General features: G+C 38.6%; 1 protein-coding gene across 1 annotated transcript in view; it reads right to left on the minus strand.

Moving 5' to 3' along the window:
- Window positions 1-20,646, minus strand: part of LOC124620008 (neural-cadherin-like) — a 306,270-nt gene that overhangs the window by 106,670 nt on the left and 178,954 nt on the right. Inside the window, exons 13-18 of the mRNA XM_047146673.1 lie at window positions 19,757-19,768; window positions 19,400-19,415; window positions 13,676-13,871; window positions 10,827-11,089; window positions 5,437-5,642; window positions 5,136-5,278 (exon numbers count right to left, since the gene is read on the minus strand). Coding sequence (XP_047002629.1) covers window positions 5,136-5,278; window positions 5,437-5,642; window positions 10,827-11,089; window positions 13,676-13,871; window positions 19,400-19,415; window positions 19,757-19,768 — 836 coding nt within the window. The remainder of the gene's footprint in view (window positions 1-5,135; window positions 5,279-5,436; window positions 5,643-10,826; window positions 11,090-13,675; window positions 13,872-19,399; window positions 19,416-19,756; window positions 19,769-20,646) is intronic.

The following is a 20,646-nucleotide window of genomic DNA, read 5'->3' on the forward strand; positions in this document are numbered from 1 at the left end:
ATGGGTGATGGAGTGGCGGTTCCAGATGGCCTGGGTTGTGAAGGAGCCACTGAAATCAAGCATGTTGGGTTCAGTTGCATGTTGTGCCACAGAGTGGTCCCACTTTACTCTTGGCCACAGTTTGGCAGTGGCCATTTATATTGGTGGACAGCTGGTTGGTAGTCATACCAATATACGAGGTGCACTCAAGTTCTAAGGCCTCCAATTTTTTTTCTAATTAACTACTCATCCGAAATCGATGAAACTGGCGTTACTTCTCGACGTAATCGCCCTGCAGACGTACACATTTTTCACAATGCTCATGCCATGATTCCATGGCAGCAGCGAAGGCTTCTTTAGGAGTCTGTTTTGACCACTGGAAAATCGCTGAGGCAATAGCAGCACGGCTGGTGAATGTGCGGCCACCGAGAGTGTTTTTCATTGTTGGAAAAAGCCAAAAGTCACTAGGAGCCAGGTCAGGTGAGTAGGGAGCATGAGGAATCACTTCAAAGTTGTTATCATGAAGAAACTGTTGCGTAATGTTAGCTCGATGTGCGGGTGCGTTGCCTTGGTGAAACAGCACACGTGCAGCCCTTCCCGGACGTTTTTGTTGCAGTGCAGGAAGGAATTTGTTCTTCAAAACATTTTTGTAGGATGCACCTGTTACCGTAGTGCCCTTTGGAACGCAATGGGTAAGGATTATGCCCTCACTGTCCCAGAACATGGACACCATCATTTTTTCAGCACAGGTGGTTACCCGAAATTTTTTTGGTGGCGGTGAATCTGTGTGCTTCCATTGAGCTGACTGGCGCTTTGTTTCTGGATTGAAAAATGGCATCCACATCTCATCCATTGTCACAACCAATGAAAAGAAAGTACCATTCATGCTGCCGTTGCGCGTCAACATTGCTTGGCAACATGCCACACGGGCAGCCATGTGGTCATCCGTCAGCATTCGTGGCACCCACCTGGATGACACTTTTCGCATTTTCAGGTCGTCATGCAGGATTGTGTGCACAGAACCCACAGAAATGCCAACTCTGGAGGCGATCTGTTCAACAGTCATTCGGCGATCCCCCAAAACAATTCTCTCCACTTTCTCGATCATGTCGTCAGACCGGCTTGTGCGAGCCCGAGGTTGTTTCGGTTTGTTGTCACACAATGTTCTGCCTTCATTAAACTGTCGCACCCACGAACGCACTTTCGACACATCCATAACTCCATCACCACATGTCTCCTTCAACTGTCGATGAATTTCAATTAGTTTCACACCATGCAAATTCAGAAAACGAATGATTGCACGCTGTTCAAGTAAGGAAAACATCGCCATTTTAAGTATTTAAAACAGTTCTCATTCTCGCCGCTGGTGGTAAAATTCCATTTGCCATATGGTGCTGCCATCTCTGGGGCGTATTGACAATGAACGCAGCCTCATTTTAAAACAATGCGCATGTTTCTATCTCTTTCCAGTCCGGAGAAAAAAAATCGGAGGCCTTAGAACTTGAATGCACCTCATAAAAAGCTCTGCAGTGACACCAGCAGAGCTGGTAAATGTCATGGCTGCTTCACATGTCACCCAGCCTCTGATGGGGAGGGATAAACCTGTGACAGGACTGGAATAGGAGGTGCTGGGAGGTTGAACTGGGCAGGTCTTGTATCAGGATCCAAAGGCATATGATTCTTGTGGCAAGAAGTTGAGATTGGGGGTGCCATAGGATGACTAGGATGTTGTGGAGGTTGGATGGGCAATGGAACACCACTTTAGGAGGACCTTGGGTAGGATGTCCCACATTTTAGAGCATGATGATAGATAAACAAAGCTCTGGTAAAGGATGTCATTCAGCTGTTCCAGTCCACTATTGGGAGACAAAGGTGACATTCTTTTGTACCTGGTTCTTAGGGGCAGTGGGAGGATTGCGGGTGTGTGAGTATATGGCAGACCTGAGCAAGAGAGTTCTTGTCGCTGCAGGTAATTGCATAATACTGTTGATATTCTTACCTGGAGTTCTCATTTTTTTAACCTTATTTTTATTTTTTCAAATTTATTTCAATCGACAATCGACTGCATAAACTAGTGGTGATTCTGAACATATAAGTGGAGATTTAACTCATGACACTAATTTAGGCCACTGGTCTATTTAAACTACAGTTCATCTCCTCTAAAACATATTTTTATCAAATAAACAAACAACACATATGTTAAGGAAATGAATATACACTGAGTTAAAAAATGAAAATTCATTTAATCTTAAAAGTTTGCAGGGTATTCGATGTCAATGGTCAGCTACTGACCTTCTCATTCATTCTTTTTTAATTTGTGTTGTTGCTTTAAATAACATACAGATTATGTGAAAAAATCCTTAAAAATGGTTGGCAGGACAACATTAATGAAGTCAGTATTGACAGAAGCACAAAATTGGGAAAAGAATGAGCCACGTATTTTGTGATGTTCAGATTCTTTTACTAGATCCTAGGAGTAAAAGTCTGCTACTTCTGAAATGCCAATATTCGTATTGTTTGTGAAGCTATGTCAAACATAAAGGGGCCAAATTCTAACAAAGATGTGATATAGGTGACTTCAACTGAATGAATATTATTAGGCAGTTTGTGGAAGGCAATATCTTGCATGAAGTTGTGCTATCAATCTAATATTTTCATTAGCAAAATGAATGAACATGTTGCATTGTTGAGCAAAAAGCTATTAGAAAGTAATATAATGTAATTGGTTATTTTTGTTGTTATATTAATAAAGTAAGTTATAAAACCTGTCAAAATTTTTAGAAGGATGCAAGCACATGAAGAATCAGGATGTGAACTCTAATGATGGTTGGACAAGTGCCATACAATAAAAATAATGAAACATACATGGAATGTGGGCTGAATTATTCAGTTATTTGACATGTTGCGTGGCAGTCAGCATTGTCATGATGAAGAATGAAGTCAAATTTTTGGTTGGTTTTCCTGATTTCATCAATTACTTGTAGCAAACAAATTTCTGTGTACGTTAACTGTTTTTTTATCCTCTAAAACAATGGTTGTGACATGCTCAGTGGGCCTTGTCTATGTAGTGTGTACTGTAGTGTATTCCTTTCTGTGAGAGATTAAAAGAAATTATGGATCTTACAAGAATAAATGACAAATGGAATTACACGTGCATGTTATTTAGTGGGTACAAAATGTGGCCAGTGACTTTCTTTTTTTAAAACAAAATTATGATATATGACATCATAGATTATGGTTCACAAACCCAGTTGCAGGTTGCTATCTAACGAGTTCCACATACAACAAAAATTTGATTTCCAATATAAGACAAGTATTACAGCTATAAACTGTGTATATGTCTTGAGGCAGTGTAGTTCACCACATGTAAATACCCAGATTATATTCATCCAGTATTTGAGAACAAGAGCACTCAGTGGCTTGCAGCACATAGGTTATCAAACAATGGAAAATCCAGAATGGAATGTATCACCATATAGTGGAGATGCTGAGTCACAGATAGGCACAACAAAATGCTGTCACAAGTAAGCTTTTGGCCATCAAGGCCTTAGTCAAAAACAGACGACAGACAGCCACATCGCACCCCCCTCCCACATGCACATGTGTGTGGGCAAACACAACTCACATACACGTGACTGCAGTCACTGGCAGCTGAAGCCATACATAGTTTAAAACTTTTATGGAGCTTTTTCTTGCTGACACTCCCACAAAATGATGAAAGGAAAAAAGTTTATTGCTTACTATATTTTTAATGTTCATGTGGATAAAACTGCTCCATCAGGCATAACATTTTAATCTATGACTTCTGTAATACTAATGTGAATTGCAACACATTGGGCAGACAGCTCCCACATATACCACTGAATGTATCTCCAAAATTATATAAGTGTATGTCCCACAGTTCATAGATATGATGTCATAAACATTGAGGTATGTGAAAAACTAGCTTTTGCTTAAAATAGAGTGCAAATTATCCAGACTATACTCATCCATGGTATGATAATGGGAGCACTTGGTGACTTCTGACAAACTTTGAACATAATTTCATACATTTTCTAAACTTTTTCTCACTTACATGTTTAATTATCACATTATGTCATTTGTAATAAGAAGTTTGAAACTGTTTTGTACCTGGGAGTTTGATCCTTTAAAGAACTGGGGCTTTACTGATAGCTACTAAAAGTGAATCTTATGATTCAATGAGGTTATAAAGTTTTCAGGAACATGAAGAGTCACCAGAAAGAGCAGAATAGAAAAAGTTATTGCTGTCAGTACTGTAGTATAATTTTCTTTGGACAGCCATGCTTGTATGAAACAGAATGACTATCAAATAAAGTAAATATTTTTTCATTCCAGTGAGTGTCAGTAAAAGAAACAATTTATGAAATCAGACCAGTTGGATTAGTGAAAGTTACTGACTACAAAAAACTGAGTAGAGTGTAATTCATCATGTCTTCATCAACACTTTTCTCTGATACTTGTAATTCACTATAAAGGAGTAGAAGATTATATTATCAAGGGTACGTGAAATGTAATGAATTTGCTTTGTTATTACTTTTATTGGTTATGTTTATTTACAATATTTCAATGTCATGTAACTTAATTCAGTTGAAAATAGTCATACAAACATGTGTGTGTGCGTTTTTTGCCTGAACATTGCACCTCCACTTAGACGTGTGGATACACTAATTATTTTCCATGGTTCTAGTAAAACAATCATAAACGGGTAAGCTCAGAATCAAAGCATTCCATTAGTTCTTACAACCATTGCCTGTCTCAAGGAATTGTAGACTGAATTTAAAACAGACTTCACACGATGTGTCGGTACTCTTACAGTGTAAAACTGGAACCTGTTAACAAATCATATCAGAGAGTCTGTCCCAACAGAATGTAAAAGAATAACCTTATTTAACAGAAACACTTTTATATGCAAATTACAAGACTTCATGACAAGAGAATGAAATTATGAAAACAGTGAATGAAGTTTTAGTGAGTGATGGTCCAGCCCATGCCATGTATATAGACAGCTTACTTAAAAAGGCCTTTCCTATTTCCCTTTTTTATAATCTCCTATTGTGTTACTTTCATTCAAAATGGTTTACTCAAATTACAGGAAAAAATAAGTTAATGACAAAATGTGAAAGCTACCTCCTTACCTCTGTGTCCCAGAATATATCTATGTGATGATAATTGCCATCATTTAATCTTAAAGTGTTATTTATCTTCAGTGAAGCAACTCCTGAACCAAAGTCAATTAACATTTTTGGCAAACCTCCTTCTAGCTCCAGGGAAATAAAATCTATCAGTAACAGAAATAAGTATTAGGACATTTCCTCTACACAGAAGGAAATTTATTCCACATATCAAATGACAATGGTACTATACATTTTTAGTGATATGTGAAAGAATATAAGCACATTTAAGATCATTTATTTTTTGTAAAAATTTCAAGATAACCTGATATTACAGCCTGACCACTGCCTGGTGGAGCAACAGGTCCATTGTACAGTAATAGTCCATTTGCTTCTGTTGTTCTGAATTCAATACTGAGATGTGATTTGTCACAGGTGCTAAGAGGTGAGTACCATGCCCACCCATCCCCTTGGAAGCTTCTTGTTGTTCCTTGACATTTTGGACCACTGTAACCAGATGGGCATAAACAGCTGAAAAAGACAATGTTATGTAAACTGTATAACCTAAACCTTCAAGGAAGAAGAAAAAAATATACTTCATAAAAATGCATCTTACAGTGAATCATGCTGTCTTAATATTTGTGGATTATATTTCAAATATTCAATTAAGTTTCAACCAAAATTAAAGCACTATTAACATAGTGTCCCTTCCGCCTCTCACCCCCCCCCCCCTCTCTCACTCTCTCTCTCTCTCTCTCTCTCTCTCTCTCTCACACACACACACACACACACACACACACACACACACACACACACACACACACACAGAAATGAGAAAGAGAGCATCACTTGGTATGTTTGATAGGTGACTCCCCAGTGCAGGTTTAACCACCTAATCAGAAAGTGGATTTTTCCTCCTCACACAGTGCCTCATTTCCTCACAGTGCGTGAGAGTTGTGTTTCAAGTGCATTTGTTGAGTGTACATGACTGTGATTTATGTTTATTTGAACACACCCAAAAGTGTCTGTGTGTCATGTTTGTGCTGTATAATGATGAGTGAAGGCAGAGGATGAAACACAGAACTAGTAGAAAGCCTAGTCCACTTGAATAGCACCAAAGAACCCCACACTGAACATCTGACTCCAATGGATGGATCACCATCAACAGTGTCACCTGCCCTCACTTCACCCTCACTTGATGAACTCACTGTGGGGAGGTTTACAGTTTAATTCAGTACATTAGCACAAAATCTTGTCATCAAGGACTCTACACCACCCTCTCACCTTCCCCTTTTGACCAAACAACAGAGGTGAAAATATCTTCCAGCACTAGGACTCAAACTGGCTACCTCCAAGTTAAGCACAGTTAGACAGGCATATGTTAACAACTTTGGCCTCTCTCTCTCTCTCTCTCTCTCTCTCTCAATGGGATAAAATAACATGAACACTAGGATAGATTGAAGTAAACCACATAGCAGACACACACACACACACACACACACACACACACACACACACACACACACACATGCTCTACCTGTGACAACATGCTGGGAAATGGTGGGGCCAGGGATGATGGGCAGCTAGGTGCAGCTTCATGACGGGGAGTGGGGGTATGGGGGGGGGGGGGGAGGAGAGAAGCAGAGAAAGGGAAGCATCTGTGCAGGTTAGCTGGGGGACAGAAGATGTGTAAGGCTGAACTGGAAGAGGGGAATGGGACAGAAGTAGGCAGAGGAAAGTGGGGAGGGGGGGGGGGGATTATTCTGACTTTAACAACTCAGAGAAGCATGTGTAGGTGGCAAGGATCCAATTGTAAGGACTGTGAAGCACCTATTAAAGTCAAGCACATCATGTTCTGCAGCATGCTATTTAACTTGGTGGTTCAGCTGTCTCTTGGCCACAGCTTGGCAATGGTTAAACATTCATGTGGATATTCTGCTGATTAGTGGTTCTGCCCTTGTAGAATGTTGCGCATTGGTTGCAGATAAGTTAGGTGGCTATATGGATGTTTTCGTAGATGGCCCTGCCTCAGATGAGGTAATAACTGCCTGTGGCACAAGTGACGTATGTGGTAGTGGGAGGATGACTGGGACAGGGCTTGCATCTGGGTCTATTGTAGGGATATGAGTCATGAGGCAAGTGGTTGGGAGCATAGGTGGAGTAGAGATGGTTAGATATTGTACAGGGTGGGTGGCAGAATACCACTCTGGGAGGGGTGCGGAGGATAGGATATTTCTTATTTCAAGGCAGGATGAGAGATAAAATGCTGGCAGAAAATGTGATTAAATTGCTTGAGTCCTGTATAGTGCTGAGTCAAAAGAGGAATGCTCCTCTGTCACCAGGCTGTTGGTATGTCAGGAACGGTATGCAGATGATGAGACAAGGCATCAGAGAACTGTTTCTGGACGTGGTTGGAAGGATAATTTCAGTCTGTGGAGGTCTCAGTGAGACTCTTGGCATATTTAGAGAAGAACTGCTCTTCATTACAGATGCAACAACCGTGAATGGCTAGGCTCTATGGAAGGGACTTCTTGGTGTGGAATGGGGGGAAGCTGTCAAAGTGAAGATATTCTTGGTGGTTGGTAGGTCTGATGTGGATGGAGGTACTTATGTAGTGATAGCTGTACTTCTGCTGGTGGAAGTAAAGCTATGAGAATCAGTCATGAGTCATGCTTGAATAACTCAGTCAGTAAAACACTCACCTCGAAAAGGCAGAGATCCTAGTTTTGAGTCCCAGACCAGCACAGTTTTAATCTTCCAGGAGGTTTCAAATCAGTGCACAATCTGTTGCAGAGTAAAACTCACAATCTGTGAGCCCTTTGGGCATATCTTTCAATCCTAGAACTATCTGGAAATTGGAGTCATTTTATTCACCCCAACAAGACTTTTTGTGAGTAAAAAGTGCAGCTTCCAAACTCGGAAGTTACAACACTGTTTGCTCCTGGCACAAACTTCACCACATCAGATATGTGACAGAGACAACTGCTGCTACATCTAGGATTTCCAGACTCTAAAAGTGACTAGAGCAATGTGAATCAGATGTCTCCATGCCATCATGCCACCACATATCTTACAGGACCATCCACTATTGCTTTCAGCAGATCGCTGGAATATTGATAATGGAATACAGAAAGTATTTACAGAGATTTGAAAACCTGATATACTTACATAAAAATTGCCTGTCTAGACTGTGCTTTATTTCTTCAAATGCTTTTTGGTAGACTGTCATCATCAGATCTGTCATAAAACATATATTTTGTAGACAACATCAAAATAAAAATTTTTCTGTCTGAAGTATATTTTATCTCTCATTTGTCCTTTGCTTATTTTATTTTATTTTATTTCATTTTGTATGAAGTGTGCTTTGTGTCATTTTATTGCAAATCTGTTTCATATTGTCTAATCCCTAGGTAAATTCATGTTTGTTAAAGTTTTATGAGATCTATAGATATGTATATGGATAAATCCAGCTGCTTTATTTACTGTTTACTGAAGTATGGAAACACAAGTATAAAATATATTATTAATGTAATTTGCATTTGACTTATGTTTGAGCCTGTTATACTTCAATAACATAGACTGCACTTTTAATGTTAAAACTGCCACCTAGTGGCAGATGTACAGTTTACTTTTGTAACAGTGACTCTGTTAGTGCCAGTATGGATTTACTTAGTATTATAATGTACTAATTGACATAACATGATATATTGATACTCTAAGTATTTGGTATGTGTCTTTCATATCTGATGCTTATATTTTTCTTTGACCAATTAGTTAGCACACCTTCTTTCTAGTAATGTGTTAAATAATGTTATTCCTGTCTTTTTTTCCTTTTTTGTCTTATGATAGATCTGATGATGGCAGTCTATTGAAATGCATTATCCATTTGAAGAAATAAAATGTGATCTAGACAGACAATTTTTATATAATATCCTTGGAAGAACTGATTCAGGCTGGCTCCAAAGCAAACAAATACATGGAAAACCTGGACATAGGTCTTTAATTTTTCCTTTTGTTTTACTATTTGTCTATGTTTCTGTTTGTAATTATTAATGTACAGGGTGTTTCAAAACTGACCGGTATATTTGAAACGGTAATAAAAACTAAACAAGCAGCGATAGAAATACACCGTTTGTTGCAATATGCTTGGGACAACAGTACATTTTCAGGCAGACAAACTTTCGAAATTACAGTAGTTACAATTGTCAACAACACATGGCGCTGCAGTCTGGGAAACTCTATAGTACGATATTTTCCACATATCCACCATGCGTAGCAATAATATGGCGTAGTCTCTGAATGAAATTACCTGAAACCTTTGACAACGTGTCTGGCGGAATGGCTTCACATGCAGATGAGATGTACTGCTTCAGCTGTTCAATTGTTTCTGGATTCTGGCGGTACACCTGGTCTTTCAAGTGTCCCCACAGAAAGAAATCACAGGGGTTCATGTCTGGCGAATAGGGAGGCCAATCCACGCCGCCTCCTGTATGTTTCGGATAGCCCAAAGCAATCACCCGATCATCAATATATTCATTCAGGAAATTAAAGACGTCGGCCGTGCGATGTGGCAGGGCACCATCTTGCATAAACCACGAGGTGTTCGCAGTGTCGTCTAAGGCAGTTTGTACCGCCACAAATTCACGAAGAATGTCCAGATAGCGTGATGCAGTAATCGTTTCAGATCTGAAAAATGCGCCAATGATTCCTTTGGAAGAAATGGCGGCTCAGACCAGTACTTTTTGAGGATGCAGGGACGATGGGACTGCAACATGGGGCTTTTCGGTTCCCCATATGCGCCAGTTCTGTTTATTGACGAAGCCGTCCAGGTAAAAATAAGCTTCGTCAGTAAACCAAATGCTGCCCACATGCATATCGCCGTCATCAATCCTGTGCACTATATCGTTAGCGAATGTCTCTCGTGCAGCAATGGTAGCGGTGCTGAGGGGTTGCCGCGTTTGAATTTTGTATGGATAGAGGTGTAAACTCTGGCGCATGAGACAATATGTGGACGTTGGCGTCATTTGGACCGCAGCTGCAACATGGCGAACGGAAACCCGAGGCCGCTGTTGGATCACCTGCTGCACTAGCTGCGCATTGCCCTCTGTGGTTGCCGTACGCGGTCGCCCTACCTTTCCAGCACGTTCATCCGTCACGTTCCCAGTCCATTGAAATTTTTCAAACAGATCCTTTATTGTATCGCTTTTCGGTCCTTTGGTTACATTAAACCTCCGTTGAAAACTTTGTCTTGTTGCAACAACACTGTGTTCTAGGCGGTGGAATTCCAACACTAGAAAAATCCTCTGTTCTAAGGAATAAACCGTGTTGTCCACAGCACACTTGCACGTTGTGAACAGCACACGCTTACAGCAGAAAGACGACGTACAGAATGGCGCACCCACAGACTGCGTTGTCTTCTATATCTTTCACATCACTTGCAGCGCCATCTGTTGTTGAAAATTGTAACTACTGTAATTTCAAAAGTTTGTCCGCCTGAAAATGTACTGTTTTCCCAAGCATATTGCAACAAACGGTGTATTTCTATCGCTGCTCGTTTAGTTTTTATTGCCGTTTCAAATATACCGGTCATTTTTGAAACACCCTGTAGCAGGACTGTATATTTGTGATATTCAAAAAGTGTCAAACACTAAAAAATAATGAAAATAAATTGTTGCAGTATCACCAATAATGAACAGAAACGTATTCTGTAGTTACCTAATACTATTTCCTCTCCATAGACATGTGCCACCATTATAACAGACACATGTTTCAGCTTTTGCAACATTTTGCATTTCACAAATACATTCTGCTGTCCTCTGCATATCAATTCCCACAAGAGCAGTTCTGTTTGTATCTACCAGGTTTGGTAACTTGCCAATTCTCACAACATTTGAACAACTGCCTCTGCACCTGTGTTCCTCCTGGAGACATTCATCTATGCCAACCATAACAATACTGATACCAGAGTATCTTTCTATCTGTGAAAACAATGAGCATATGTTTACAGATCATATTTTGATATATTTGTGTTACAAGTAAATAATAACAGTTTGCTGCCACAAATATACAAATAGAAATGTGAATATGAAACATCACCGTAATTATCATTTGCAGATGATATAGGTTACACTCTATAGAAATTTACTTTGGTGAAGTAGTGAGCAGTATCTACAACAGAAAAATCATCATTGTATAGGGGTCATTCAGTAATTAAAGAGATAGACTTCTGTGCAGCAAAAATTATTTATTAAGTCAATAAAATTTTTTGTCAATTTTTACATGTAATCCCATCAACAGTTAGGCAATTGTCTAATCTTATTATGACTCTCTTACCTTTTCAGTGAAGAATTCTTTACACTGATCTCAAAACCAGTTTTGTTCTTTTTCTGCAACTCTTCATTGCCATTGAACTTGATATCACACAAAGCATCTTTCATCAGACCAAACAGATGGAAATCTAAAGAAACTGCATCACAGGGATGTAAGGAGGAAGGAAGCGGTAGTAGCAGAGTGACCAACTCTCCCATGCTTCATGAGATTTCCAATATTATAGCATTTTTTTAAAAATCCTCCCAATTCCCTTATTGACCGCCTGATTCTTCTGCATATTTTGTCAGTGATCACTGTTATAAATATTAATCCTGAGGAGTATTAGTCACGGTTCAATTTTCCTGACATATTTTGAAAGTTTTCTCATAATAATCAATACTATTGTTGACATACAGCCTTTTTTCTGCTTATGCATCTATGGAAAAATACAGTGTGGCTTAAAGAAATGCAAGGAATGGAGAAAGAATGACATAGCCTACATGTATAGAGAGGTCATGGATAGGGAAATGTTTACTTGTTTCTTGGTCAGTACTGGCAACGCACAAATTGCTCCCCTCCTACCTGTCAGAAGCTGTGGTATAAATAATACACTAAGTTGACACACACAATGTATGTTCCTCAATATTGAACTTTTTTTCAGACCCAGGATAGTGATTTCCATTCTTTATGTAGATTGTTATTAGTGCTGGTACTGATATTATGTACTTAGATACTGGTTGGAAAAAGAGGCATGTTTGTTTACATAGTTTATGCCCACATTGGAGCACTAAAACAAACATAATACAACAGAGTCTACAATGATTAAGTTTAGGTCTTAGCAGTCAGCAATTCCTTCATTTTCCAAAATTTCTTCATTCGCTGTGATCTGGCTGCTCGTTAAAGAGGCATATTATTTACCACAAACTTCATGAAAGAGTAAATATACTGAAAATAGATTTTAGAACTTACACCACAAATGAGTCTTATTGCACACTACTGTACTCTCAAAACTTTCTCTGAGTTTATGGAGTTATCCAAAAATATGATACCAAATGACATGATAGAGTAAAAGTGATCAAAGCATGCCAGTTTTTTATATTTATAACTCCATTGTCACTCACTCCAAGAAAATGTGATGTAGTTGTGCACTTAAAATTTATTGCAACTAAATCTCTCTAAACCTCCTATAAGATCATTGTCAGATTTTAGTCACCTCTCTTAAACCCATGATCAAATGTTGATCACCCTAGGCAGAAGCTCCCAACCCACTCTGCCAATAGTTTCCAGTATTTGTTAGCTATATGAAGTTGAACTTTATTGTGAAGAAAAAAAATATGCATTTCCTCTGCCATACCAGACATCTGTTCTCCAGTGCAAGCTTTACTTTGTACACAATAATGCCTGAGTAGTATAGGCTGTTGGTACTGCATTGCTGCCCCCCCCCCTCCCCCCTCACTCCAAATGATTTTTGAGCTCAATACAAATGCAAAATCTCTTTTTCCACCAAGTTTCGTGAGAACCCACTTTACACAAATCTTATGGTGGTTGAGTTTGTTTTGAATGATCTAATGAGTTGTGCTAACAGTTACTCAACAGTTTTGAACAATTTGTTCAACTTTAAATTGTCAGTCTCCTTGGATAAATGAGTCAAATTGTTGCAACTCTGAAGTTGGTACTGCTACCAGGCACCAGAGCAGTATTCACCAGTTATGGTTTTGTGGTCAATTTTACTTTCTGACACACACATAAAATTCACATGGTTTATGCAACTAATGCCATTTTGTATGTTCATCCAAGAGAATGCACCAGGATGGTTGCACATTTTCTAAAATTAAGAACTGCTTCACATAATGCTGTTCTTCAAAAGTACTTTAAATATTTATGTATATGCTGACTGAATAAATGACTAACACTCCCCACATTGGGAACCTTGTGAAGAGTATCCCAACTAAGACATACAGAATTTTCAGTGTCCTGTATTATATTTATTTGTCTGTTTAATTACTGAATGATCCTTGGTAAATGCTTTGGTATTATGTTTTCTGTTTGTCCCCTGACACCACTTCATTGAAAATATGCCATTGTTAGGTCGCCTCCAACAAAGAGCAGCACATCACAATAATTTCCACAACTGGAGCAGACGTAACACTTCCATACATCTGTATGCAAGCGGGTATTGTCAGCTCATTCAGACAGAAGTCAATTTCAATTACAATAATTAATAATCAAATATGGTACTTAATCAGACAACTTACCTCCTGCCAGTGCTTTTGAACAATTCCATTTAATCTCATCGGTTGGTACACATAAGACCCACAGAAAGAAAAATGTACATCTGTGATAAGAGGATGCTGATTTCTTAGTTGCACACTGAAAATGCATACATTATCTTTCTTTATTTTAAATATTTTAGCTAGTTTTTCTTGCAGCAAGTCTGCTTTACTTTTTTCACTGATGTTTGTCTGAAAATAAGAGATGTATTATGAAGTAAGAGATTATTCAGTTTTTTACTGACATATATCATGAACAAAAAATGCTGGCAAGAAGGGCCACAGTGCTGAATGCTGATGAGCTGGCTATTCAGCCCAGAAATTTTCATTCACAAAATATTAACATTGCTGTGTATTGCACAGCAAGAAAAAAATTATTTGTTTATGTATCCATGAAATCACTTTCATACACAGGAATAGTATATAATTACTTATCTTCCTATCTGTGTATTCTAGATTTTTGTTTTGAGCAAATACTGCAAAATAAATGTTGTTCTTTAATACAACACAGTAATATAACTGCCTGTGAATATGACAGGCATTTAGTTGACTCATAGTGTGCTAAATAAAGTTAATGCTTGTTTGAACAATGGAAAATCCAGGATGGAACAATGACAATATTATGAGAAGGATAGACTGCTACTCACCATATAGAGGAGATGTTGAGTCGCAGACAAGCACAACAAAAGACTGCTAAACATGTGAGCTCTTGGCCAAAATGTCTGCTTCTAAAGTAGATAACAAACACACATTCACATAAGCACAACTCACACACACACATGACCACTGTCTCTGTGCACTGAGGGCAGACTGTGGGCAAGTGCTCCAGTCTGGTCATAGACTTCACCTATCCCATCGAAGTCAGACCTACCTGTGAAAGCTGACATTTGATCTAAAAGCTAAGCAACAACAGCATAGTAGTGCTGCATTCTATGAGGGTATGATAACCAACAAGCTATCTGGCTGCACGAATGGCCATTGAGAAACTGTGGCCAAGCGACAGCTGGACCACTCAGTTGCTGAGCATGCTCCTCGACATAATGTTCTTGACTTCAGTGAATGCTTCACAGCTTGTGCCATCTGGGTCCTTCCTACCAACACCAGCTTTTCTGAACTGCGAAGGTGGGAACTCTCCTTGCAATATATTCTATGTTCCCTTAACCTCCCTACCCTCAATCTTCACTGGTCCCTGTCTTTCATCCACCTAATCCCTCCCCTGCTCCCACACCAGCACTACACAGTCTTTTATTCCACAAACACCTCGATAGCCTTTTTTCCTTTTCTCTACTTTTTATGCTCCCCCTACACCTTCCTCCACATCTAACCTCATGACTACACCCTGCTGTCCCCAGCATATCCCTGCATGCTCTGTAATGGATAATATTACTTTTTCTTTTTTCCTCTTCATTCTTTTCTTTTTATATATACATACACAATTATGAAGCCAGCAGTAAAGTAATAAGTTATTTTATGGAAAAGATAAAGTTTTCATAAAGAGAAGAGTAGAGATACACTCTTCATTTGATTAATTTCTGTATCTTCACCTGTTCATCTGTTTGTCTCTATAAGTGGTATTGGGAAGATGTGTGATGAGTTCTGTTGCGCCAGTATTGTTCAAAAATGTGTATTCCAAGCATACATTAAAAAAGTGTTATAAAAGTTATTAGGGAGACCAAGTTTATGTATAGATACTTATATAAATAACCCCATGTGTTCATCATTTTGCCTGTGCGGAGAATCCTGCACCAAGAGGATCAAGCAGACAAGAGGAATTTGAGTGAGCAACGGAGGAGTGATCCAGTAAAAGCATTGTCATATTGTCATAACCAGCTCTATGCACAACAGAGATAGAGAGAAGTAGTACGTAAATTTAAATGATGAATACTGATCTTAAATCTATTGAAATAGAAGGTCTGTTGGTATTAGTGCCAGTTAAGATTCACCCAGGATATGTGTACCTTTCAATTTCTTTCAATTATTCTTTCCAATTAAGTTTTTTTAATTATTCAAGCAGCAATTATTAATCAGTTTCCATTCCATTTCATTATTTTGCCTGCCCACCCTCCCTTTATATGGGACTGGCAACCGTTTAAATGATGGTGCTGAGGGGAATATGAACAGCTGTACAGACAAAAAGTTTTTTGAGGTGAATTATTCATTTTATCGTTACAAGAAACTAATGAGACTTTTGTTGCATTTGTTGCATGTCCATGAGATTGGGACCAATAAAAACTTGAAGGAGCAAATTAAAATTAAATGCTACCTACAAACAAGATGCACTGGGAATGCTATTAAGGTAGGAAGCTGCTACGCTGTATGCTTACATGGTCGCACTTGGTGCTTATAGCGTCCCCAGTGCTATATTACGAAAAGACTTAAAAAACAGTATTTATAAAGAAGAGACATTAAAAAACTGAATAATATATTTTTATCATGTAGCCGTAAAATAATAATTTCTCTGTGTAGGTTTGGATTCCAAAGAAATAATTTATGACAAAATGATCTAAAGAGACGACCAGATACGCTCTTTTGTTAATTTTTTTAGTCGTCTTCACTTCTTCACTTGTCTTGATGATGTACAGGCGGACATCTTGTGAGTTCTGGCAAATGTAAGCATATTTGTATGAGTTAAGCATATAATATACTGATTTAATATTATTGTGCACTTTTAATTTGTAAGAGGTGATCCCGATTTCATGTCCGCCTTCCTTGAATTAACCTGCATTCAAGTAATTTACAGTTCAACAATCGCAGCGGCCGATGCAGCCAACGACGCCATTACGTGGTGATATTAACTTATGAAAATTAGCGGAAGCGAAATACTCTCCCGCTATTAACATAATATTAATTTTTCTCCACAGCTGCACGAAGTTGCAGAAATACGTAGCTTTAAAATCTTATTTTCAGTACCATAGCCGAGACCCAGAGCCAGGACTCCGACTACAATACAATGGTTAACGGAGGTAAGAGAAATACTCTCGCACGTGTGTGGGCCGCAGTTGTAATTAATAACTAAAGATTTCTTGCTTTATAGTGAACTGACTAGCCGAGGAAATTAATATGAAAAGTTTATTACATTGTTCAACTTATATGCTCATGTTTCAAGATTCAGCAAGTCTAACATTCATTAACGTAACAAATAATTTGAGATTAATATTGTTAAAAAGGAGAACGTCAGGAAAGCATTTAATTGTAAAATCAAAATAAAATGAAATATCATTTTTATTAAGGCCCACCACGTAAGTCGGCAACAATCAAAAAATAATAATAACGATAATAATAGATATTAAATTACGATGGCCGACGGACGTGAGATGCTGTCTCTCTTGCATTAGGTAATCTCTTATATTTCCAGTTAATATCCTTTACAGAAAGTGCATTTGTGAAGAAAAGTCAAGCATTTGTATCAAGTTGACATTAAATTACAAGACAGCTCATCAAGTTCTATAAGACTGTATCAGAGAATAATTAGGTTCATTAGTGAATACGCAGATAAACCTACTTTAATTGAAAAGTACCGACACTGACAAAATTTCTTTTTGAAAATTTTGTTCATAATTTTGTTAAACGCTATTCACAATGGAGTTAAAGGAAATGGCTATTGTTGAAAGCTCATTACAAAATGCAGTATGCCAAGATGCCGGAAATCCAAGGTTGGCCACAGTTGAAAGTAACGTGCCAACTCGTAAACTGGCTGATGGTTACCAAAACAATGAGGTTGGCATCCCATTACTAAAAACTGATGACACCGGTAGTATGACTAATCATGATGTCACTTTTATGATGCTCAATGAGACAATTTCTCAGTTCTCAACAAGAAACATTTTTTCAAACAGTGAAACTGAAGCGCGTGACTATGAAACTTCCTCTGAGTATTTGTTCATGACGTCACAAATGCAAGAACAGGAAACAGTTCATAAAAGCAATGTAAATACCAGTGACATCCACAATTTGACACAACTCGTGCCGCCGGCCGGAGTGGCCGAGCGGTTCTAGGCACTGCAGTCTAAAACAAGAAATAATTACCGACATGACCCGCAATATAAATATATTAATGGAAAAAGTAGCGGTTCTAGGCACTGCAGTCTGGAACCGCGCGACCACTACGGTCGCAGGTTTGAATCCTGCCTCGGGCATGGATGTGTGTGATGTCCTTAGGTTAGTTAGGTTTAAGTAGTTCTAAGTTCTAGGGGGACTGATGGCCTCAGATGTTAAGTCCCATAGTGCTCAGAGCCATTTGAACAAATTGTGCCACTAATAACACAACAGTTTACAAAGAGACACGAGTTTCAGGAAAGTGTAACATAACAGTTTACAAAACAACAGGAATTTCAGCAAAGTGTAACACAACAGCTTAAGGGTATAGGACAACAGTTTACACGCCAGAATAAGGAATTTAGCAATTTCAAGAATAGCCTCAGTCAACAGTTCAGTGAGATGAGCAAAACTATATGCACTGAATTATTGGACGAACTATCCGGGAAGCTGACAGAGCTAGGCAAACACCTAAAACAAGAAATAATTACTGACATGACCCGCAATATAAATATATTAATGGAAAAAGTATCACCCGTAGATGATAAACAGGAACAACTTGCAGGTGAGTTACAAAACGTTAGTTAAGCATATTATCAAATTCAGGAGACTTGCAATCCCAAGTGGATGCATCGGTAAAAAATGTGACGAATGCAGTCAGCGAGCTGCAAGACATATGCAAAAACTTAAGTACAAAAGTCAAGTCTAAGAGTAGACCAGTTAAATTTAGAGTCAAAATTTGACCAAAAAAAACCCAGAGAGATAAGATATATACAGGTGTAAAGGAAATAACTGAAAAAGCTGATGCCGTGATGCTGGATAAGGGCAGGACCCTTACTGAAAAGGTAGTGTCAGAGAGCAAAATTTATGTAGATACTGTAGAAGAAGCTCTAAAAAAGAAAGTCAACTTCTAGCTAAGATAGATTGAGGCTTAAAGGAAGCAGAGGAAAGGTTACGAGGCAGTATTGCTAAAACTACTGACATTTCAAAACAACATTTGATAGAAAACAAAAGCATGCTTTTAGAGAAGTTAGATACTTTCCATGGTTACCCACAATGTGGGGCTAGCCTGTCGAAGAAAAATAGTGAAAGTTGCAGAATGCAGCAGCACTTGCCAGCAGCTGTAACTGTCGAGCAAGTGCAGTTGCCATGTGCTACACCACAAGTGAACATAAACATGCCTGTCACTGATAGTACGGCGTGTTTGTCAACATTACTTACAGATGAGGGATTACTCAGGCATTGGCAATTTTCGATATTTACCTCTGAAGGGAAAACAACTCACCCTATGGTCTTTATCAGGGCATTTTGAAATGTTTTAACTCACACCAGGACTGAAGCCCAGAAAATCAGATTTGTTGTTGGATACACACAGGGTGACGTTCTGCTATGGGCTATGGACATAGTGGAATGTTGCCACTACTATGAACAGTTTGAGAGAGCCTTTCTGGATAAATATTGGTCTGAGGCCATACAAGAGAGGCTAAGATATGAAGTATTCAACCCAGTTCCATTCAATAGCAAACATGAAAGCATAAGGGTAATTTTGAATAATATTTGAATAAATGCAGGTACTGGACGAACCCAGTATCTCAAGCAGATGTGTTGAAAATTTTAAAGAGCTATCTTCCTGCCCACATAGGGGGAAAACTCATTACCTTTCCATAACATGACAGAGAATACATTCTGTCTATACTGGACTCAATAGATTTGATATACTAAGAGAGACCAGTAGAACCCAAGCTTGTTAATATGCAGATACCGCCACAGAGATATATGGACCAACAAATGAACAAGGGATTCATAGTACAACACGGAAAGCAACCTTACCCCATACAGACCTATGGTAACAGTAGTGGTAATCACAATGGCAATGGAGAAAGCCATAAATTCAAAGGTGGATATAAAAGGAATGGCCAAAAATTTAGCAAAAACAACTACAATGGGCAAGTAGCATATGGCCAGCGTGTATAATATGTACAGACACAAGCTGCCAGCAATAGTCAGCAAATCACCTGGCAAACACAAAACAATACCAGACAGCTGAATAACCCACAGACAGCAGGATTTGGCCAGCAAAATAATGCACATATGCTGAATAATGCACAGAGGTAAAGAGAATTTCAGTGGAGATCCGCTCAGGATACTAATTGACATAATCAAACACCAACAGACCATATAGAGGAAGTTATGCATAACCCAGAGACCAATGCCACCGTGACACTGGAAAACTTGAACTGATCATGGTAGGGCCCTGTTCTGTGGCCCTGGAGGAGAGTGGGAGCATGAGCTTTGTTTGACACTTGCTTTATCAGATACGATCAAGGTAGTGTTGTAAGAGATGATCTGTATCAGGGTAATAAGGGTACACAGGAAAACATGTCAGAAAACAAGGTACAAGCTACTATTAAAGCAAAGGTATTTAATCTTGATTTACCCATTGCACTTAACTCAAGTGCTACAACTAATTTGCTGTCACAGTGATTTTTTCAAGAACTAATGAAATGTGGGCTATACCCACACTCCCAGTGCAAAATTGCAAGGTACAAACTGCCACTGGTCAGAAATCTGAAGGAGTCAAGATAGAAGCCTTAATTCCCATACAATTGGACAGGTTTCTGTATGATGCAATTTTTTGATAGTAGTGAAATTAATAGTTGATTGTTTTATCAATTTGGGTACATTTAGGATATACCAGGTATAAACTGATATAGGAAAAGACCACTGTCATTTCACTGTAAATAACCATTTATTTGTATTTGATGTAATGAGGGAAGTACTAATAGATGTAAAACTGAAGTTGCTCGTGACTTTGAAGTTCAATTGGTAAATCCCATAGTTATGTTTGTCAATACATACAATAACAAAGAGGCAGGAGAAGAAGTAAACATTGACACAATAAGAAAAAAAGGTAAGTGAAT

The sequence above is a fragment of the Schistocerca americana genome, chromosome 6 (assembly GCF_021461395.2).
Source record: "Schistocerca americana isolate TAMUIC-IGC-003095 chromosome 6, iqSchAmer2.1, whole genome shotgun sequence".
In the NCBI taxonomy this organism is placed as follows: Eukaryota; Metazoa; Arthropoda; class Insecta; order Orthoptera; family Acrididae; genus Schistocerca; species Schistocerca americana.